A 21,168-nucleotide genomic window follows, 5' to 3' on the forward strand; every position below is an offset into this window, starting at 1 on the left:
CATGGGTGAAACTACCGGAGGTGCCAGGCATCCCCTAGAATTTCAATGCATTGTTGTGAGATATGGGGGCGATGAATAATGAATGGATGAACTAATGTATGTATAAATATCACACTAATGGCATCTATTTCTGAGGTAGCAAATAGGGAAGGGACGATACGTTTGTCCAAACACCGTGTTCTACCTTTATCTTCCATAAATCGTTTCTTCTCACTGAATTGAACACCACTATGAATTCAATAAACAGATGTTAGGTTGTACTCCCGGAATTTATCTACGATTTGTCGCAGAGTCAACTTTTGATCCGTCGTTGATCGACCCTCGCGAAAACCAACTTGGTATTCACCGCCGAAGGACTCCTCCAAAGATCTCATTCTGTTGAACATAATACCTACGTGACATAATTTTATATACTGTTTTTCTCCACACGCGATTGACAGTTTCGTAAAATTTCCGCATACATTTTTGTTTCATACACTGCACTCAGGCAAATAAACCTAAGATTATCATAAGGTCTGACTTATGAAATGCCTTTAAACAATTCATAACGACTAGATTGAATTTCATAAGGTCGATTTATGACGCAGAATCGACTCACTGTTTGGCTTTTATACACATTTAGCAAGACGATATTCTCAAGCGTCGATAGCCGCGTGGGTTGGGCACGAGCTCAGTGATTTCAACGTTCATAGATTGATTTCAGTCTGCATCATTTTACGATTTTTCTGCTCTTTTCAAAAGTTTATCTTATGTAACTAGGCCATAATAAGCATTTTCATAACAGTTGACTGCCAGCACTCGTTTACGCCAGACGTATTCGCTTTACCTCCGTATCTCTCTTGCTAATACCGTGGAAAACAATGTGCGCCGCGCGTGAAAACATCCTAGTAATTGATATTAGTGTGCTTCCCACTCGACCCGATGTTGGGAAGATAAAGCTATTCTTGGATAACGAAATCCTTCTCCAATATGCTGAAATTAAAAGCATTCAGTTGCACAATACTCGCAACTGCGTTCTCACCGAGATGATTAACAAAGAAGTTGCTTCACGCTACCAATTGGAGCACAATTGGAAGCGAGTCATTGTTGCTGAAAATAAAGCATACAAGATTCCCGTGTACGTCGATGGTGAGGCAGTGACCGTGCGAGTCAATGATCTTTCCTCAACGATAAGCGATGCCTCAATCAGGGAATGCATGTTAAAGTTTGGCGAAGTAATTTCTATTAGGAATGAAACCTGGAAGCACTATTTTCCAGGAATTCCCAATGGCGTGAGATTGTTACGGATGAATCTGTTCCGCCATATACCTTCGTCCATCACAATAGAAAACGAATTAACTACGGTTTCCTACTTGAACCAACCTCTATTTTGCCGCCGGTGTAACCAGCCGGCACATCCAAACAAAAAATGCGTGGAGCTACCTGAACAAAACAGTGCAACAATTTCAACTGTTATGTCTGCAGCACCATCAAAATCTCCTTCACGAGACGGGCTCTTCAACTCCGACGATTTCCCCCCTCTAAGTGGTGAACAATCATCAATTCGCAAACCTACTGTTGAAGAACGCCGAACACAAGAGGACGACAACGTATGGACTGACTGTGATGACAATGACAATACATCGAGCTCTTCAACTGACTACAATGTAGACACAAACAAACGCAGGCGGTCAACCCGAAAGGAATGCGATGCAAAGAAAGTTTGTTCCTACCAGTGTTCCCACTACGCGGGCCACGAGAGCGAGGAAACAACTGATGCGCTGGTAAAGGGGAAAAATTCTCACTTGAAAAATAAAAGTGGGAAGGGTGTTAGCTTTACTACTTATTGTAAAAAATGATAATCGGCTCTGTAAAGCTGTGCAATACGGCGAGTGAGCCTTTAAATAAAGAGTTTGGAAAAAAAAGCATTTTCATAAGGTATTCTCATGGCATCCATATTTTACCGTTATGGCTAAATTTCATAAGGTATTTTGATGAATCTCGGTAGTTTACTTCGCTGAGTGTGAGACAACTGATCCTAACAAGGTCATAAGTTTGTCTTATGTAATTTCGCCATAAGAAAAGTTTTGATTTCCATAAGAAATTCTTATGATATCATTTCATAAGACATCTTATGAAATAATTTTGCGCAATGGACCACTGCACGAATAGGGTGGGGCGGGGCAAGATAGGTTAGTGTCATTTTCGAGCGCATTACTCATGTTTTGATTATGTTAATAATTGTGTTAGGTAACCAGCATGGATATACAAAAGTTTAGGGTATTGATTGAAAATTTATTCACTCTCATTGGAAATAAAAAATAAAATGGTTTTTAGCCATTTCTCTTATGCGATACATTCCATATATTCTCCATATAAACCACCGCGGGGCAAGATGGGTCACCTTCAATTTTGAGCGTATTCTTGGATCATTAAAAAGTTATTTATTTTTTGTTACGCCCAAATCAAAACTAACTCCTAACTTTCATACAATCCACCATGCATTCATTTGTAATCACACTCACACACATACAATCAGACTCTCATTCAAACCCCATTATTATAAGAACACTCTTTTGTTAGAATAAAGTAGACTTTCACCCCGAACGGACGCAAGTTTTTTGATTCCAGGTCGTCTACTACCGGAATTGTCCCCTCGTGTGCTATTCGGAGGAACATTTTTATTACAAGACTATCTCATAACTCACTTCAATCAAGCGAAATGAACGCCTAAAATTATAACATAAAATTATGATATGTTTTTTTTTGTGAAAACATCGATTTTCAAGTCGTAATAGGACCACTCAAATCGTAAAGTTTTTTATTTTCTAAATTAATTTATAAAAAATGTTTACTCGTAGCTCTTGTTTACTCAGTATGGATATGGAGCATGTATGAATACGGAACCAATCTCTTATATTGCCGTTTTTCGTTGAGAAAATGTGAATTACTTAAAAGGTTTCACGGGGCACAATCAGTCACTTTTTGAAACTGTTTGTTTAACATCATATTATGTATTTAAAGAACTTTTTATCGACTTTTAGCATAGCTAAAGAGTAAGAGGACGAATACAAACCAATACGATTTGTATTTACAAAGTTATGATGATCCGTCTTTAGGTGACCCATCTTGCCCCGCCCCACCCTATATGCTGGCCTGCTTACTCTCACAGAAAATTTGACGTTTGAGCGGCGCCGACATCGCTCAAACGTCAAAATTCGTGTGAGAGTAAGCAGGCCAGTATAAACTCGTGCATTAAACAATATAAAACAAAATCGCAACCTGGAATCGAACCAGAGACGTCGAGATCGTAGAACGCATGCTTTATTTACGTACCCATCGACGTTTCGAAAGTTGGGATGGTTGGGGTGCAACAATCCCAACTTTCGGTTTGGTTTTTCGGGATCATTATATTCTCGTTTCCTTGTACCGCTTTCTAATCCGCCGAGTGCCACATACTAGGGTATCGCGCTACTTGGGCGGTGGTTTTCTTTGTCTGTTATTTTCGTCTGTTTTCCACTGTAACTCGGTCAATTTTGAACCGATTGACTTGAAATTTTGTACACGGGTAGATACTATACCTATCTCACCGCATTCCAAGAATTGTGTCAATTGGTTCAAGATTGACTGAGTTATAGTGGAAAACAGACGAATATAGAAGCCACCGCCCAAGTAGCGCGATTCCCTAATACCCGGCTTCTGTCAATATTCTTCTCATCCGTCACCTTCTGGCACTCCTCATCGAACCAATCGCATCTGATTCGTCTTGGAGCACTACCTATCACTTCCGGCGCTGTTGTGGTACTACTCCGTGGATAGATTTCCACATATTTTTGAGGTTGTCGTATGTTAAATAATCCCCTTATCCGCGCTCATTCGGCTTCTGGTGGTACTCATCCACCACACTTTCTGCTAAGAAGCGCTGGATATTGAAACTCAAAAGTCGCTGATTTCTTGTGTTCGCCACGGTTGATAATCGTGCTCGATAGATAGATATACATATCGATTGATGAATCAAGTCTGTTCTAATAAATATCGTTTTACTTTCATTTTTTTTTTTTTTCAGCGCAAAGAGCTCGACGAGCTTCGAAAAGTATGGACCAAACAAATCTCCATGGCATTCCACCGGGACGTCAACACGCTGAAAGCCGTTACAGAATCTAAATCCAGTCGCGCCATCAATTTGTTCCCGTACCTCAAGGCCCTAAGTGTGCCGCAGTTTACCGAGATTCTTCTCGACGAAGCCCAAATGTTAATCGAAGGATCGGACACGTTCAGCATCGGTCTGTCGCATCTGCATAAGGAGCTGGGCCGTAAGGTTGAATCTCGATATCACGTTGAGCAGAAGCGGCAGACTGGGGTGCTGGATAAGACGTGTGAGATCTACAGTTTGTACTGCGATGTGCTGTCCGAGGGAAATAGCAGCGACAATTCGAGACAACTTTGGCAAAGGTTAATCCACGAAAATAGAAACGAAGGTCCCAGTTTGGATGTTCAGAGTGTTACATGGCCAAAAGCTGCGGCCGTCGGAGTTGGTAAATTCCTGTATAATATTCTGAAGAATGATCTTAAGATCAACGTGAATGCTACATCGCGAGGGAATCGCCAGCCGAAGCTAGTGCCGGCATTCTATTCGCTTTTTCGATACGAGGCAAAGCTGGCCAAAGAACAAATCAAACCCCATCCAGTGTTGATCAAGCTTTACCGAAAGTCCCAACAGGAAAATCTTAAATTTGATATCAATTTGGTTCCAATGATGTGTCCTCCGCAGCCTTGGAGTACGCCTGTGAATGGAGGCTACATATTGGCCAGATCGGATCTTATACGATTGCCACAGCAAGCCCATCAACAGTCCGAACGAATTAACGAAGCTAACCCCCAGGACATGTATCCCACGCTTGATGCCCTCAACCAGCTGGCCAGCATTCCTTGGAAAGTTAACGAAGATGTCTTGGACATTGTTCTGGAGGTTTTCAATAACGGAGGCAATGCCAAGCTTGATGTCCCAGAACCACCCAGTGCGCTGCCATCCATCGTGGAAACAGTTCCCCGAAATGAGATGACAGGCTTTGACCGGTTCAACATGGTCCGTAAAAAGATGACCCACAGGCGAAAACAAGGCGACATGTACAGTCTATGGTGCGACGCCTTATACAGGTTGTCGCTGGCCAATCACTTTCGGGATAAGGTGTTCTGGCTTCCCCAGAATATCGACTTTCGTGGTAGAGTGTATCCCATCCCGCCGCATTTGAATCATTTAGGGCACGATCTGGCGCGCTGTCTGATGGTTTTCCATCAAAAGAAACCACTGGGCCCGGATGGGTTTAACTGGCTGAAGCTACATTGCATCAACTTAACTGGATTGAAGAAGCGGGATTCGGTTGAGGAACGTCTGAAGTATGCCGATGAAATAATGGACGATATTCTGGATTCCGCCGATCGACCCTTGACCGGAAGAATGTGGTGGAGTTCATCCGACGAACCCTGGCAAACTCTGGCCTGTTGCATAGAAATTGCAAAAGTTCACCGCTGTCCCGATCCAACCAAGTTTATGAGTGGTTTCCCAATCCACCAGGATGGTTCCTGCAACGGTCTGCAGCACTACGCCGCGCTGGGTCGAGACACGGCTGGAGCCGTTAGTGTTAATCTCGCGCCTTCCCCGGTACCACAGGATGTGTACAGTGCGGTAGCCGCCTTGGTAGAAGACAGCCGCACCAAAGACGCCGAGAACGGTGTTAAAGTTGCCAAAATCCTCGAAGGCTTCATCAAACGGAAGGTCATCAAACAAACGGTCATGACTACGGTTTACGGAGTAACCCGCTACGGAGCCCGCAAACAGATCGCCCGTCAACTGGAATACATCGACGAGTTTCCCAAGGACTGGGTCTGGCCTGCTTCCAGCTACCTTACTGTAAAAACCTTCAACGCCCTCAGCGAAATGTTCACTTCGGCCAAGGAAATCCAGGACTGGTTCACCGATTGCGCCCGGCTTATCTCGGCCGTGTGTGCCCAGAACGTCGAATGGATCACCCCACTGGGCCTGCCCGTGGTGCAACCGTATAACCGTTCCGATCGACAAGGGTCCTCCTCCAAAACGGTACAAATCCCGGAACACTTCTCGATGGATTCGTACGAAAAGCCCAACATCATGAAGCAGAAGAATGCATTCCCGCCCAACTTTGTCCACTCGTTGGACTCGAGCCACATGATGCTGACGTCGCTGTTTTGCGAACGAGCGGGACTAACGTTCATTTCCGTGCACGATTGCTACTGGACGCATGCCTGTACGGTGTCAACGATGAATAAGGTATGTAAAACACCCAAATATATGACATTTTACTATCCGCTTTTGGAGGAATTCAGTAATGGACGCAAACTTTTTAACTTTCGAACAGATTATCAACATTACCATGTTTGGTTAGCCCCATTAATTCTTGTCAAATGTTCTTTCGGATTCTTATCAGCATTTTTCTAAGTTTCCAGCAATTTTTCCCGCATTATCTGAACTCTGATTAATTGCGCCTGGATTTTTACACAGGGATACCGTCGTGCGGGGCTACTTTTGAAATGCGGGGCTACTTTGGACACTTTTGAATATGGATTTTTTTAATTCAAAATATGGTTCAAATCTGTTTGATGTCTTTGGGACTATTGTGAAGCAATTGTTTTCGCTTCATTTGGTTGAAATTATTTTTCAAACAGACCGTTTATTGCTTGTCAGGATGCGAAAAAACATCGAATAAACCAATAAAATATACATAACGTATCAGAACATTTGGTCTGTAAGCAAGGATCGGTAAATTCGCCTCACTCCATTCATATTCACTCCTCTTTGCTGAAGCGAATCGAGAAAGATGCAGCAAACAAATAGTCATGATCAAACATGCAACCCCATCACCAGTGGGAAGCGATGCGCAAGCTGGTCGACGTGGATATTCGTGGCCGATCGTCGCAGTTTGGATCGCAAGCGAATGAATGAATGGCGAATGGTGAAGAATGCTGGTGAGCGATCGAAGCGGCTATTATCATAACTAGAAGAGAATTTCTGCATGTAATGCATACGTTTTTAGTGTATTGTTGTTGAAATGCTAGATAAGCAAAAAAAATAAACATTTTTTGAAAACTTCAAATATTCGTACGCGCAATTCACTCACGAATCGCATCACCTCTCCATAGCTTGCGATGCGAATGTGGACGAATGTTTAAATTCCATGTATGGCTTCCCACCGTTCGCCGGTGTTTGCTGTCGTCGCTGACAAGCAAACACACAAACTAAAGCGACAACCGTTCGCTGCTGACTGTATTCGAGTGTTGAAGAAGATGAAAAGTGGAAATCAGGAACCCTGTCTGTAAGCATTGTTTCTACAGTTCATAAATTTCAAAGGGTTGATCAATTCATTCAAAATGTATCAACGTAGCATATACAATCGAATATTTGAATCGTTATACATTGTAAATGACCGTTTCACCTAAATAAAGGATTGATGGTCCCTTTTTTCAGGCTATCTATATAGCAATATCACGCTACTCATAATACCAAAGTTAGCACAGAACCATCTTAAAACGCATATATTTATTGAAATCATGTCCGATATTGTATACTACAGCATTGGTACAAAGTAGTTTTCTAAATAATCCTGGAATTTGAAATGCAGTATTGTTATAGATAACAATGTCCAAAGTAGCCCCCATCCGGTTCTATATGACATGTGTCTGATTGGTGTATGAACAACTTTTTTGTTTATTGATGGATTTAGTTCAAATTTTGCATGCATCCTACATACATACTCACAATTATTATGTCTAAAAATTTTGGAAATCCATTCACTCCTCTGGGAGTTATAATGTCATAAAGTTGAAAAACCATGAAAAAGTGTATAAAGAAGCCCCGCACGACGGTATTGTAAAATATCTTTTCAGGATTGCTTCCAGAGGTATGTTTGCCAGAGTCCCTCGCGAGATTTCACCCAGGGTTTTCCCAACGTTTTCTCTAAAAAATTTATAGGGATTTTTCTGGGGTTCTCCCGGTATTTCCACAGAAGTTTCTCCCACGATATTTCTCAAATGTTGTTGTGGGATTCCTCTAAGGCCGTTCGCAATGCTGTTTTATTTTGTATGGCGAGTTTTAAAAATTTAAAAACTCGCCATACAAAATAAAACAGCATTGCGAACGGTCTTTAAGAGTTTATTTTTACGCGATTCCTTTTATTATTTTTTGCAATTTCTTCCCGCGTTCCTCTATGGATTCCTCCGAAGGTTTTATTTTCGGATATTACGACCTTTTCTCCCGGACTTTTCTCCCGGATTTCCTTCTTCAAGAAATTATCGTAAGCTTTCGTCTTTAGAGTTTCTCCCGCGATATCTTTTGAAGGTTCTCGCGGTTTTTCTCATGAAGTTTCATCAAAGAATAAGAATATCAAGAATGCCCTCTCCGCTGATGCTCGAGGGGACACTAACGCAGCGCTATCTGCGGATGAAAGTTCAACCTTCGTGCGGTAGTGTGCCTTATTGATTGTATGCGGATATCAAAACATACGCACGTACACCATCTTCTCTTATGACAAATCACGAACACTGTTACATAGAGCTTCCACCTTGAAACGCTTAGAGAGCGCCACTTGTCTTGCCGCTTGACGTTTACAAAGAAAAAGGCAAGAGAGGGCATTCTTTATGTTTTATTCTTTCATCTGAGATTTCTCTTGTAGTTTCTCTTCGGTATTGCACCCCCGGATTTCCGAATTTCTACAAGAGTTATTATTAACATTTCTCCTGGAGTTGAGCATGCGATTTCTTTCTGTGTTTTAGCAGGCTTTTCCTCGTTTTGTTTACGGGACTTCTTGATGTGATCATCCTGGAATTTCTCTCAGAGATTTTCCCAGGATTATTCCCTGTGTTCTTCCCAGAATTCCTACCGAAAATTGTCCCAGGATCGCTTTTGGCCTTAACAAAGAAACAGGCAATTGCCAATGAAGGAGAACTTTTAATTCGGCTCTCAGTTCCACCAAAGGTGCTCAGGACTGTTCCTTTCCTCCTTCTTTCCATGTTCATTTTGATATTTCTCTAACAAATACTCCGGGAGCTCTTTTCAGGGTTTTCCAGGAGTTTTATTTTTCGAATCTGAATAAATCCTCTGGTGGAATCTCACAAGCAACTCCGAAAAAAAACTAATGGAGAAGTAATGAGATGAGCTTCGAAAGACATTATAAGACAGAGAGGTGTCCTACGTTAGGCGGAAAGGCACAAAAGGCATAATCACGAAAGGCGAAATCACAAAAAGCTGAATCACATAAGGCTAATTAAAATTTGCCGTACTTTTTGAACCAGCAGAGCAAAAGGCCAGCGGAAGTTTTTTTGCCTATAAAGCGATAGGGTATCGGGATGCTTCGTTGGCATAGTCCCCTCGTTCGGCCTATCTTAACGTTAACCAAAAACTCAAACAAACACGCAGAACTGGATATCGGAAAAGCTTTGCGCCAAACACCTGTAACATTTCGTTTCAATTTTAGCACTTTGGAGTATTAAAAATGTATGAAAATGTCACTTTGTTTAGCTTTTGTAGACGCCATGATTCTTCGGCTTAGTGGGTAGTCTATACACATGATCATAAATGGCATGATTCTGGAATATTTCGAATTGACTTTTCAATAACTGAACATTTGGTGCGACGGTCAAAGATGCTATTTTAAATTTGTATACTTGTTTTTAACGAATAATAACTATTTTACAAATTACATGTGGGCCGAATATTGAGGACATTTTTTTCACTATGTACCCAAATCTTGGCCCATCAGTAAAGTGACGTCAAAAACACCGATAAAGTGACGCCAACAACATTGCTTGCGTAAGAACCAGAAAGAACGAACAGAAAGATAGATTTTGTGTGCGGTGACTGTAAAAATATAACACAATAATCGGGTTGCATTGTTTTCGTTACTAAAAAAGAAAGAACTTTAGTTTAAGTGATTTATTTATAGTTTTTTGTAGAAATCCTCTACATAGAGATGAGCGGAAGTTACATATGTCGATTCGGCAATGCTGTTTATTTTGTTTACAACAGCTGCCAACACTTGCTACAAAGCTAGATGTTCAAACTTTGAGCGTGACTTCGTTGTGGTTCAAGTTGTTTTGTTTACATTTTCTAATTATGGTAGAATTTATTTTTCAAAATTTTATTGAAATAGCGGAGCAATCGAAGAAATCTGAAATTTCTTGCAAAAGTGTTACGCTAATCATATCGGCAGAAGTGAAACAAGATGTAGCAATGGAAGTTTTTTCGACAAGTGCAGCAACAAAAGTGTCATCATAAGCATGAGCTTTTGAAAGCAGAATTAATAAATTTTTATCTTTTTACTAAACTTACATATGCCGCCAATTTCTCGATATTAAAAATAAATAATTTTAATTTATTTAGTTCCGATTGCAATACCGTTCAAACGACGCCTTCCTACGAACGATAAGCATGTTCATTTGGCTTACACTTTGACAGTTCTCTCTGCACGATTGGCTCACAATGGCCGCCTCCGCAGATCTCTATATAGGATTACTAGTTTTTTGAAAATTTGGCTCCGAAAATGTAATTTGAAAGTATGATTGGTGAACAAACAGAGATAATACCTCAGCAGAAATATTGAAAAAATGAGATAATAAGTGGTTCTAGTGCATGGAAAGCAATAGGCCAACGTTGTATCCACTAATAGGCCAATTTATGTACCATAGACCAACGTTGCATACCATCGCATCCAATCTTTTCAACTTAGTTAAGTAAATTCTTGAATATTTACGTTCGTTTACTTCCAATTGGTGAAACATGCATTGCCTAGAGTGCGTAATAGGGTCAACATATTATTTCTAGTGCTATTAATTCATGAGTTATGGTCACAATTGTCAAGGCGGTTTGCAAATTAGGCCAAGGAATGATCCATATACCCTACTTTGCTTTTAAAAAATTTCACGAAAAAACGAAATTATCATCTCAAAAAGGGTTTATTGAAACACTGGTAGCATCCAACTAGCTAATGAAATTATGTTTTGATTAATTTTGAAACATAATTGCCATATTTTTTTTATAATAAGTTATTAGTTTCTATTCGCCCCATTGTTTCTATTCACCCCGTTTTACGGTACTGAAGATCAGATAGGAAAACTATTTTTCTCTTTGTTTTTTTCTTTCTGTATAACGATAATTTTTACAATTATTCATTTTGATGGGATATAATTCACTGTGAAACTAATTATTAAATCTTTGCTCTATTATTCCACAGATATGCCGAGAGCAGTTTGTTGCTCTACACTCGGAACCGATTCTCGAAGATCTCTCCAAATTTTTGGTGCAAAAGTATAGTTACAATGAAAGGTAAGAGTGCAAATTCCAAATTGTACGTACATGTTTTGGCGAAATATTAACAACCACCATCATTTCTAGTGAAATTACCAACGACGGTTCGGTGATAGATCTGACAAAGCGCAAGCTGAACCGCATCCTGCACCAGTATCCGGACAAAGGAGACTTCGACCTGCGGAAGGTGCTGAAATCGGTGTACTTTTTCAGTTAGGTCGGCAGAGCTGAAGCTTCGTGGCTTTGGTGGTGTCGTCTAGTCAGTTGTGATTCGTGAATCGGCTATCATGTTTTTCCCGCGGTGGAAAATCGGTAAGTTGAACCCATTGTGATTTCTATGCGATTGTGGATCGTTCGGTTTTTATTATTATGTCGTCGCGGCCCTAACGTTTTACATTAGGCTTGGTAAGGTAGCAAGCAGGACTGATACAGAATAAAGTGATGCGAATATCATATGGCACGCGTTAGTTGTGATAAGGAAAGAAACGTCCTTAAAGGCTTTGGTTCATATGTTGGATTTGTTCCATTATTTCCGAGTTGATAACGCTGTGTACTACCAAAACGTCGGCAGAATGAACTCAAGCATCGAGGACTACCGTTTAGCCGTTTCGGATGCTTGCTACGACATTGTTGTCTTAACCGAGACATGGCTAGACTCCCGCACGCTCTCCAATCAGGTGTTTGGATCGGAATATGGGGTGTTCCGATGCGACCGGAATCCGAGCAACAGCCGTCAATCAACAGGAGAAGGCACTCTTGTAGCTGTTCGGTTCAAGGTTCAAGGCGAAGATCATCGAAAACGAGTTGTAGAAATGCCTAGAACAGGTTTGGATATCCGTGAAACTGGGCGACCGCATATTGTTTTTGTGCTCGTTGTACATTCCTCCTGATCGGATTCGTGACAACGAACTCATCGAAGCCCACTGTCAATCTGTTTTCGCTGTTATGGAGTCTGCCTCGCCGATTGACGACGTCTTCATCCTGGGCGCCTTCAATTTTAGCAGCATCTCATGGATACCATCGCACAGTGGCTTTCTCTATCCAGATCCAGATCATTCGTCCATCCACGCCAGTGCTGTCATCCTGCTGGACAGCTATAGCGCTGCCACGCTCAGTCAAATCAACTCCACGACCAACGAAAACGGTCGTACTCTAGATCTGTGCTTCGTAAGTGCCCGGGATAAAGCGCAGTTCGTTTCCACAGCTCCGTGTTCTCTGGTTAAAGACGTCCCTCATCATCCTCCGTTGATTTTGGCCTTTGAGAAATATCACGCCCTCAAGTTCTTCGATCGTCCCGCCACTTCCAGAAAGCCGATCATCGAAGTATTGGAGAAGTTCTATCCAGTATTGAGTGGGAAAATGTTCTTGATCCTTGTGACGTTGAAGCCGTCGCTCAAACTTTTTCCCATGTCTTGGCATACGTCATCGAGAGGCACGTACCCAAGAAAATTCATCATCAAGAGCCTCGGCATCCATGGCAAACCCGCCAACTGCAAAAGATGAAGTCTGCTAAGAGAGCAACTCTGCGGAAATTCTCAACACACCGGACCCTTCCGCTTAGAAACCACTATGTGAGGCTCAATCATGAATATCAACGGGCTAGCCGGCTATCCTTCCAGCGGTACCAGCGAGGTATTGAGACTAAACTGAAAAGTCATCCGAAGACTTTCTGGAAATACGTGAACGAACAGCGCAAAGAATCTTGACTGCCATCGTCAATGCAGCTCAATGGTCAAACCGCCTCTACCACTGACGAGATCTGTCGGCTTTTTGCCCAAAAAATCGCAAGCGTATTTAGCGACGAGACGGTGAGCGATAGTCAGGCTACCATCGCAGCCAACAACGTTCCACTAAATGGCCACTCATTGAGTGTAATCGATATCGACGATGGCATGATCCGCCGGGCCGCCACTCAGCTTAAATCGTCTGACAACCCTGGACCAGACAGTGTACCATCTACATTTGTTAAGAAGCATATCGACTGTCTGTTAGTCCCGCTCCACATTGTGTTTCAGCTGTCACTATCCAGCGGTTCATTCCCTTCGTGCTGGAAATTCGCACACATTTTTCCAGTGCACAAAAAAGGAAGTAAACGTGACGTCGATAATTACCGCGGAATTACGTCTTTGTGTGCCGTGTCGAAGCTTTTTGAGTTGGTCATAATGGAACCACTGCTGTCGCATTGCAAGCAACTTCTGAGCGACGATCAACATGGGTTCACTTCCGAGCGCTCTACTTTCACCAATCTTCTATGCCTCACTTCGTATGTAACTAACAGCTTATCCGATAAAGCTCAGACAGACGCCATCTATACCGACCTCTCATCCGCTTTCGACAAGCTGAATCACACTATCGCAGTTGCGAAGCTCGACCGACTTGGCGTCGGCGGCTATCTTCTGAACTGGTTTTTTTGTCATACCTCACCGGCCAGCATTTGTTGGTAGTTCCGGAATACCACAAGGTAGCCATCTAGGACCGTTGATCTTCTTGATCTACTTCAACGACGTGCATGCTGTCATCAAAGGGCCTCGACTTTCTTACTCCGATGACCTCAAAATATTCCTGAAAATCCGCTCATTCTACGATTGCCTTGATTTGCAAAATCAGCTGGATCACTTCGCTAATTGGTGTTCTCTGAACAGAAAGGTAGTAAATCCTGCCAAGTGTCCCGTTATAACGTTCTCCCGTAAGATGCAGCCAATCGTCTTTGACTATAGTCTCCTTGGCACGACTATCGGGCGCGTGACTCACGTGAAGGACCTGGGTGTTATACTGGACTCGCAGCTAACTTTCAAGCAACACATTTCATTCATTATCGACAAAGCGTCTCGGAATCTAGGATTCATATTCAGGATCGCCAAGAATTTCTCCGACATCTATTGTTTGAAAGCACTGTATTGCTCGCTTGTGCGCTCCACCCTTGAATATTGCGCTGCTGTCTGGAGTCCTGCTTACAATAACGGCGCCGAAAGAATTGAATCCGTTCAGCGTCGCTTTCTTCGGTTCGCACTCCGCCGACTACCTTGGAGGGACCCGTTTCGCCTGCCGAGCTACGAGAACCGATGTCAGCTGATTGATCTACAACTACTCCGCTCGAGACGAGATGTAACCAGAGCACTGACCGTAGCTGATACGCTCCAGGGCCGAATCGATTGTGGGGCGATTCTGGAGCAAATCGATTTGAACGTTCAGCCAAGATCGCTTCGAAATAGTATCATGCTGAGACTGCCTCTATGTCGAACGAACTATGGGATACACGGTGCGATCAGCGGCTTGCAGCGGGTATTTAATAGAGTAGCTTCGTTGTTTGATTTCCACTTCTCACGTGAGACTCTTCGCCGGAGGTTTTCGGCGTTCCTCGCAGGGCGAAATGACGGACGCTGATAGTGCACTTTAGTTTTAACTCCTGACCAAGTTTTGTTTCGTTGAATGTTGTCTCTGTATTATTTTTTATTAGTTTCTTGACCAGGTTATTGTATCATACTTAACCATCATTGGGGCTACACCCAGCCTGTTGGTGAAATAAATAAACAACAGCAATAAACAATAGTGAAGCATTTGCTATTTTGGCACCCTTGTTTTGAACCAGTTGTTCTCATCTTAACCGTTTAACTTTATTTACAGCTCTATTGTCCAAATGAGCAAACTATTACAGTCATTATTTCCTTTCACGTCCCCACATTGAACAACAACTTGACGTAGCAAATGCCATGCTCGCCTTAAAATAGAGGATCACCAACACTCACGCACTGTAGTAGTTGCCTGTTAGTTCCATGTTTCAGGTCCCAAGCAGGTATCTCGTTAATTCTTTGTGTGAGTGTTGCTGGTCTGGCGATACTGGAGTAGCATCTACGCGCGGTTGATCAAGCTCAAGCTCTAGAATTAAGTGTCTCCAGGTATTCTTCCTAAACTTTACTGGAATTCCTTCAGAAGCTCCGTCACTAACACAATCGGTTGAACTGGACTAATTTCTATCATAATACCGAAAGGTTTGAAAATTTCGAATAAGGAAATTTCAAATGAACATAAAAACCCAAATATATAATCAAAATAACATTTTCGTTTATTTACACAACATAACATAAAACTAGGTAATGCAATTGAAAGGTACATAAATATTGGGGGACAGCACAGCAGATATTCTAAATTCTATAGCATTTAAGCTGACTAGATTCTAGCTCACAAATGGCTTCACGATATGACTTTTATGCTTTCTCGCAGCTGCTCAAGCGCTTGCTTAGCAACATTCGCCAGGATTCCCTCCGGTGAAGCCGGATCCTCCCACTCCAAAATGCTGGAACATTCCTGAAGCATTAGGGCGGCCTCCTCAAGCTTTTTCTTCAATGGTTCTCCACTCAAAACTCCCTGTCGGTACTGTGACTGCGCCAACATGACAATCGGTCCATGAAGTTCGTACAGAATCATTGCCCGGGATCGGGTCTTTCCGGGTTCAAAGTAATTCAGCACCCATAGAATATCGCGACACAGTTCGATTTTACGCTCCAGTAGAATGTCCGGAAGTTCTGGCATCTCGTAGCCCGGAACCCTACCGTACAGCTCGATCAAACTGTGCCGAATGGAAGTTTTGATGAAATGCAACGGATGCAGCACGCTGCGATATTTCTTGTAAAGCTTCTCGAATGCTGCCAGTCTTTCCGGTCCGTATTCCATACCGGACAGCATATCTATTTCGGCTTGCATAACCTGAATCGCTTTCTGAACGGCGGCCCCTCGGGTTTTGAACTCGCAACCTGTGCATTTCCACTCCGCCTCATCATCTGTAAAAAGTTATAGATGATATATCAATAGATGATTATTCTGATTGCTTTAAATTTTGAAGCTCGTACATTCTTTTAAATGCGGTCATACGCAGTATGAAATTCCAGAAACCCATTAAAAAAACTTAGTAGAAGACCGAAGTGTTTAAAATTCGCAATGCTTATCTTACCCAAAGGATCGGACGATATGATCAGGCCGTTGTCACATTTCTGGCATTTCAGCGAACTAAAGTGCGTGCCCAGTTCGGTTGGATCCAAGCATCGCGGGCATCGGCACGTGAAGTATTTGCTTGATTTTAATGCAGCTTGGCGCGTACTGGTTCCGGTTAGGGTGTACGTATAAACAGTGTACAGCTTTTCTCCTTCCGGGATGTCGATTGCTACCCTGGCGATAAGCCTGTTGAAGATACAAAGGTATAAACGTTATTAAAAAGCTGTCACAATTAATTAGGTTTTCAACTTTAAAAAACAACTGTCGAAATTTAATGTCATGTATCGAAAATTGATTGCTTGTTGACGTCCGTCATACATTGTAGTAATCTAACATCTGATGTATGGATTTCTTTAAACCTTTGGGGCGGAGGGGTTTACTATGTATTGACCAATCCAAATTCCTGTGTGGTAGTGGTTTGTGTTCAGATTTCCCGTGATAATCGATCTGTAATAACTTTGTAAACATCTTTTGTTCTCACGTATGTGGATAGGCTTGCAGTAGGTTTCGTGAGACTTTTTTTGGACAGCTCAATGACCCCAAATGAAACATGACTGGAGAAAACAAAATTAGGCATTACCTATAAATTCACAACGGAATGACCGTTATTGTCCACTTCTTGCCTTATATCTTATACCGAAGACCACTTATCAAGAAAACTTGCAGCACTGCTCAAAATCGGGAGTCACTGTTAGCAGCGCCACCACGGATTAAGGTGGAAGCATTTATGATAGTGTGTGTAGATCTTCATACTCGCACCAATATACTCTTATACTTTTATACACAGGTACCACCTTAGCTCAACAGGCGGCGGTGCCGTTGGTGTCGCATGCCGTTAGTATGGGAAAACAACAGAGTTGCATGTCTTCTTGATAAAGTAATCTGCGGTTTTGCTCAAAGAAATTTTCGTAGGATTTCTACCAGAATTGGTCCCGAAATCTCTATAAGAATTTCTAGCGGTATAAATCGTAGAAGTTGTCGCAGAATGTCTCCTAGAATATCTGTCGGGATTAATCTTGGAGATTTTACGCGACTCCTTCCGGTGTTCCTCTTTGGCCCCCAAGGAGATCTTCCGAGAATTTCTCTCAGAGCTACGACAGGAGTTATTCCTGGGATTTCTACTAGAGTTTCTCCAAGGATTTCTTATAGAATTTTTAACGAATTTTCTGCAGAAGTTCCCAAGAATTCTTCCGATTTTTTTTCCAGAATTTTATGTGAGCTTTTTTCTAGAATTCTTTCCTAGTTTTAGAGATTTAGGTGGGATATTTCTTAAAAGTTCTCACGGTGTTTATTTTGAAGTTTTACCTAAGATTTCTCTCTGAGTTTCTTCTGGAACTTCTCTCAGAAGATTCCTTTCGGTGTTGATTCTGGTATGCCTGGAGTGTCTTCTGGGATTTCTAAAGGAGGTATTGCTGATATTTCTCATTGAATTCTTTCGGTAATTTCTTTCAGTGTCAAGCTGTTCCTCGTAGTTGTATCGGATTTCTTACAGGTAACCACCTGACATCTTTTTACAGATTTTCTCTACATTATTTCCAGTCTTTACTATTCCTGGAGTCTTTACCGGAAATTGTCCCGAGATACTGAATACTTCTCTAGGGATTTCTTTAATGGGTACGCTCAGAGTTCCTGCAGGGGTTTTTCCACGAGTTTTCCTCAGAATGTCTCCCGGGATAACTTACGAAATTCCTTAAGAGAAATTCCCGGAGAAAGCATATTCTAAGCATATCTGTCCCATGTTGATTTTCAGCACTTTTTTTCCTCCTATCGGCATAATTGTATGTGTATTTTCATGTAAACTTGTAATAGTCCTTAGTTTGTTCTGAAATTTTGAAAATAAATACCAAGCCATATTGTCCCATTGTTGCATTTCCAAGCATATGTGTCCCACAAAAAGAAATACAGTCAAAGACTGCGAAAAGTATGCGTGGAATTTTCAAATTTGCGTTGTGTTTCACAGCATAACTGTCCCGCTGGGAACTATTTATTTAAAATTGAAATGTTTTTTCTTGCTTTAAAAAAGGCAACTTTACTGATTCCACTTCAGATATAATCCATTTTAATAGAAATACAGCTACATATGCCGTTGTGGTACTGTAGTTATTGGTCCATTAGAAAAATACGTTATTAATTTTAATCGCAGTTTTCTCAGTTGCACATTTTTGAACATGGTACAGATATGCTTAGAACGGCAGTACGATTATTGTTGAAAGCCATAAATTTCACTTATGATTAGGAGGGCAAAATTTTTATATCCAGACACTTACCAAAATAATAAGTTTTTCTTAGGAATATCATTGGATCAAAGCTATAACTATCGTAAGTTTGCACTTATTGAAATCAACTACTGGAACTTCAAGAAATCAATATTGGTAATTATGAATATCATGTCGAAAGTAAAATGATATTCGTATTAATATATTGTGAATGTTTTGATGAAATAATTCTGCTCCAACTCGCATGTCATGTGTCTTGAATTACCGGGTAAGTAAAATGACCGATTTCTCTTCATCAATCACTTGGAATAAAGTGACAAGAAGAGTATTCGACTGTACGTTCATTAAAGAATGCAAGTTTGCATGTTTTGTTTTTACCTCATAATTCAGTGAAACTTGCTTCTTGTCACTTTTACGCTAGGATCAATTAAGAGGAATGCATCATGTTACTTAGGTATAATTTCATTGTTGTTGTTGATTTGGCAGAGTTTATGGGCACTTAAGGTGAATATAGAACGAAGCCACAGCTTGAATTTTCAAAAGCACAAATCTGAAGAATCAAACATCGCATTGAGCTGAAAAGTTGATCGATTGGTCAGCAGCTGGTGGTGACCAATCGATCAACTTTTCAGCTCGATGCGATACTTGGTTCTTCAGATTTGTGCTTTTGAAAATTCAAGCTGTGGCTTCGTTATATATTCACCTTAAATAAAATCAATTTGATTTTGAGTGTCCGATAGCTCCAAAAACTGATCAGTGAGTAATGCTTGTTTGTCTAAGACGCAGCTAGCTGGAATCCATACCCTCACTGTGAAGATTTTCATAGATTTCAATTATGGCTTTTTCACAACAATGTCGCGTATTTCAATCGTAAGTTGTAGATATGAAACGCATTCGCGACAACTATAACATCAATAAGCGAGTAATGAAACAGAAAAATCGACCGTTCATAAGTTGCGACTTATTAAATTCCTAAGTATTTTTACCTCAGTGAACATGTTCATATGTTTTATTTCAGAATGTACAAACTGCAATGATTTTTAGGATTTTTATCTGAATGTTTTATTAATGAACTTTGGCTTTGTACAATCTGCAACGCATAGCATCGTTTTAGATACGCTGTGCACTACGAATTTTTTAACGTAGCTCGCTTTCTCGCATGGGTAAAGTGTAAAACTATGCCTTGAACAAATTCATTACGTAGCTGCAATACGAACCTAAACCCATCACTAGGATGAATAGAATGTACGACGTTGGGCACGCACGAATGTGCCATGACTCCCAGTCGGGGGTACAAACCGCGCCCGGAATAACCTTTGGCCGTTCGCACTTCGAATGCGTTGATGTCTAGAATTCCTATCACTTGTTGTATCACTTCCTCCGTGAATCGGTCTTTTAAACCGCATGGACCCCGTAAGTACTTAACTACATTCTGCTCATCCTGATTCCATGTGGCACCATCCTTTCGGGAATCATTATGATACTCCATAACACTCAGCTCCGCATCCCAACGTTCTGGGTGTTCTTCCTTGGCAAATAACATACGCAGGGGTGTTATGCAATCCAATTGCATGCAGCTAGCGGTCGAATCTTCAACGTTTTGAAACTTGACCTTATTCTTCACAAATAGAGCACATTCCTGCTTATGGTACACAATACTGTCTTTATCGTCGTTACATTCTTCACACAATGGCCAACCACAGGTAGAACACTTGGGACCATCTGCACCTCCATCAACCGGGCAGCAGCATTCCAAACACAACGGTGCACTGTCCACTTTGGGCCCTATCGCAAACGGTGTTTCTTCCAAGATCACTTCACCGGCTTTTAAATTTTTCGCTGATACCGCATATCGTCCCAGCTCGGGACATTCCAGCACTTTGTATGCTTCACTCATCTTATTTGACACTGCACTTTAACCTTCAATTGAATATTATATGACTTTCTTGCGTGTAAAGTGGTTCTTGAAAAACTGATCTGAGGTAAACCCCTTCTTCGGGAATATATAGGTTCACTGACCACGGCTTGTTAACTCTGTCAGTTCTAGAACAAAAATGCGCATAGCGCAGCGCAAGCAAACATGATCATCTCGCGACGATACGCGCCTATTTTTAAAATCTGTATACCTACTTACTTATTTTTAGCGATAAATGCTTGATTAAGGTAAACGACGGGAAAGCTTTAAAATCACTGTTCAGGTATTAATTATTCGTCTCGATTTAATCTTCATCTATGGAAAAAGTCAAACTGCCAATTTACCTAAATATTGTCACAAAGATTCTTGATAAACGAATCAAACTTGCGTGTTAAATTTCTTTGCAAAACCCTAAACTTCAACTGCCTGTTCTTCAATACAGAGCGCTCATTTAATTTGGAACAATTGGCTTTCCTAGGGATTCGATTCATATGTGGAATATTCGACATAGTTCTAAAGTGTTCCTCAACATTGGCGAAATAACTATAACACAGCTATAACACACTTCATAACACAGCTGTTTTAAACACAAAATACAAAACAATTTTTCCTTGCGCTTCAGTAAAAGGATGGTTTATTAAGCGTCGTTATACGGCGAAAATCAAGTTATCGTCTATCATGGCATTAATACTACCTACACGAATCCGGTCGTGTTCGGTTCCGCCTACCGGCGT

General features: G+C 41.4%; 2 protein-coding genes across 2 annotated transcripts in view; one reads left to right on the forward strand and one right to left on the reverse strand.

Moving 5' to 3' along the window:
* LOC134286353 (DNA-directed RNA polymerase, mitochondrial-like) overlaps positions 1–11,767 on the forward strand; it is a 41,780-nt gene extending 30,013 nt beyond the window's left edge. The window contains exons 3-5 of the mRNA XM_062847964.1: positions 4,046–6,286; positions 11,241–11,332; positions 11,402–11,767. Of these exons, the coding sequence (XP_062703948.1) occupies positions 4,046–6,286; positions 11,241–11,332; positions 11,402–11,531 (2,463 nt within the window). The 3' untranslated portion in view covers positions 11,532–11,767. The remainder of the gene's footprint in view (positions 1–4,045; positions 6,287–11,240; positions 11,333–11,401) is intronic.
* A 3,187-nt stretch (positions 11,768–14,954) lies between these two features.
* On the reverse strand, positions 14,955–20,801 carry LOC109433152 (SET domain-containing protein SmydA-8). Its single transcript, XM_029855163.2, has 3 exons — positions 19,737–20,801; positions 16,263–16,489; positions 14,955–16,092 (listed from the first exon to the last, which is right to left on the reverse strand). Exons 1-3 carry the CDS (start codon positions 20,414–20,416, stop codon positions 15,506–15,508), a joined length of 1,494 nt encoding a protein of 497 aa, XP_029711023.2. The 5' UTR covers positions 20,417–20,801; the 3' UTR covers positions 14,955–15,505.
* Between the last annotated feature and the right edge of the window lie 367 nt (positions 20,802–21,168).

This window comes from Aedes albopictus, chromosome 2, assembly GCF_035046485.1.
Source record: "Aedes albopictus strain Foshan chromosome 2, AalbF5, whole genome shotgun sequence".
Taxonomy (NCBI): domain Eukaryota; kingdom Metazoa; phylum Arthropoda; class Insecta; order Diptera; family Culicidae; genus Aedes; species Aedes albopictus.

Bases quoted from the DNA above. Each gene is read 5' to 3' on its own strand.
- LOC109433152 (XM_029855163.2), bottom strand. From the start codon at position 20,416: ATGAGTGAAGCATACAAAGTGCTGGAATGTCCCGAGCTGGGACGATAT. The intron at 16,490-19,736 runs GTTCGTATTGCA...TATCTTCAACAG, and splicing joins CATCCTAGTGATGGGTTTAG to GCTTATCGCCAGGGTAGCAA. The intron at 16,093-16,262 runs GTAAGATAAGCA...AACTTTTTACAG, and splicing joins CATATCGTCCGATCCTTTGG to ATGATGAGGCGGAGTGGAAA.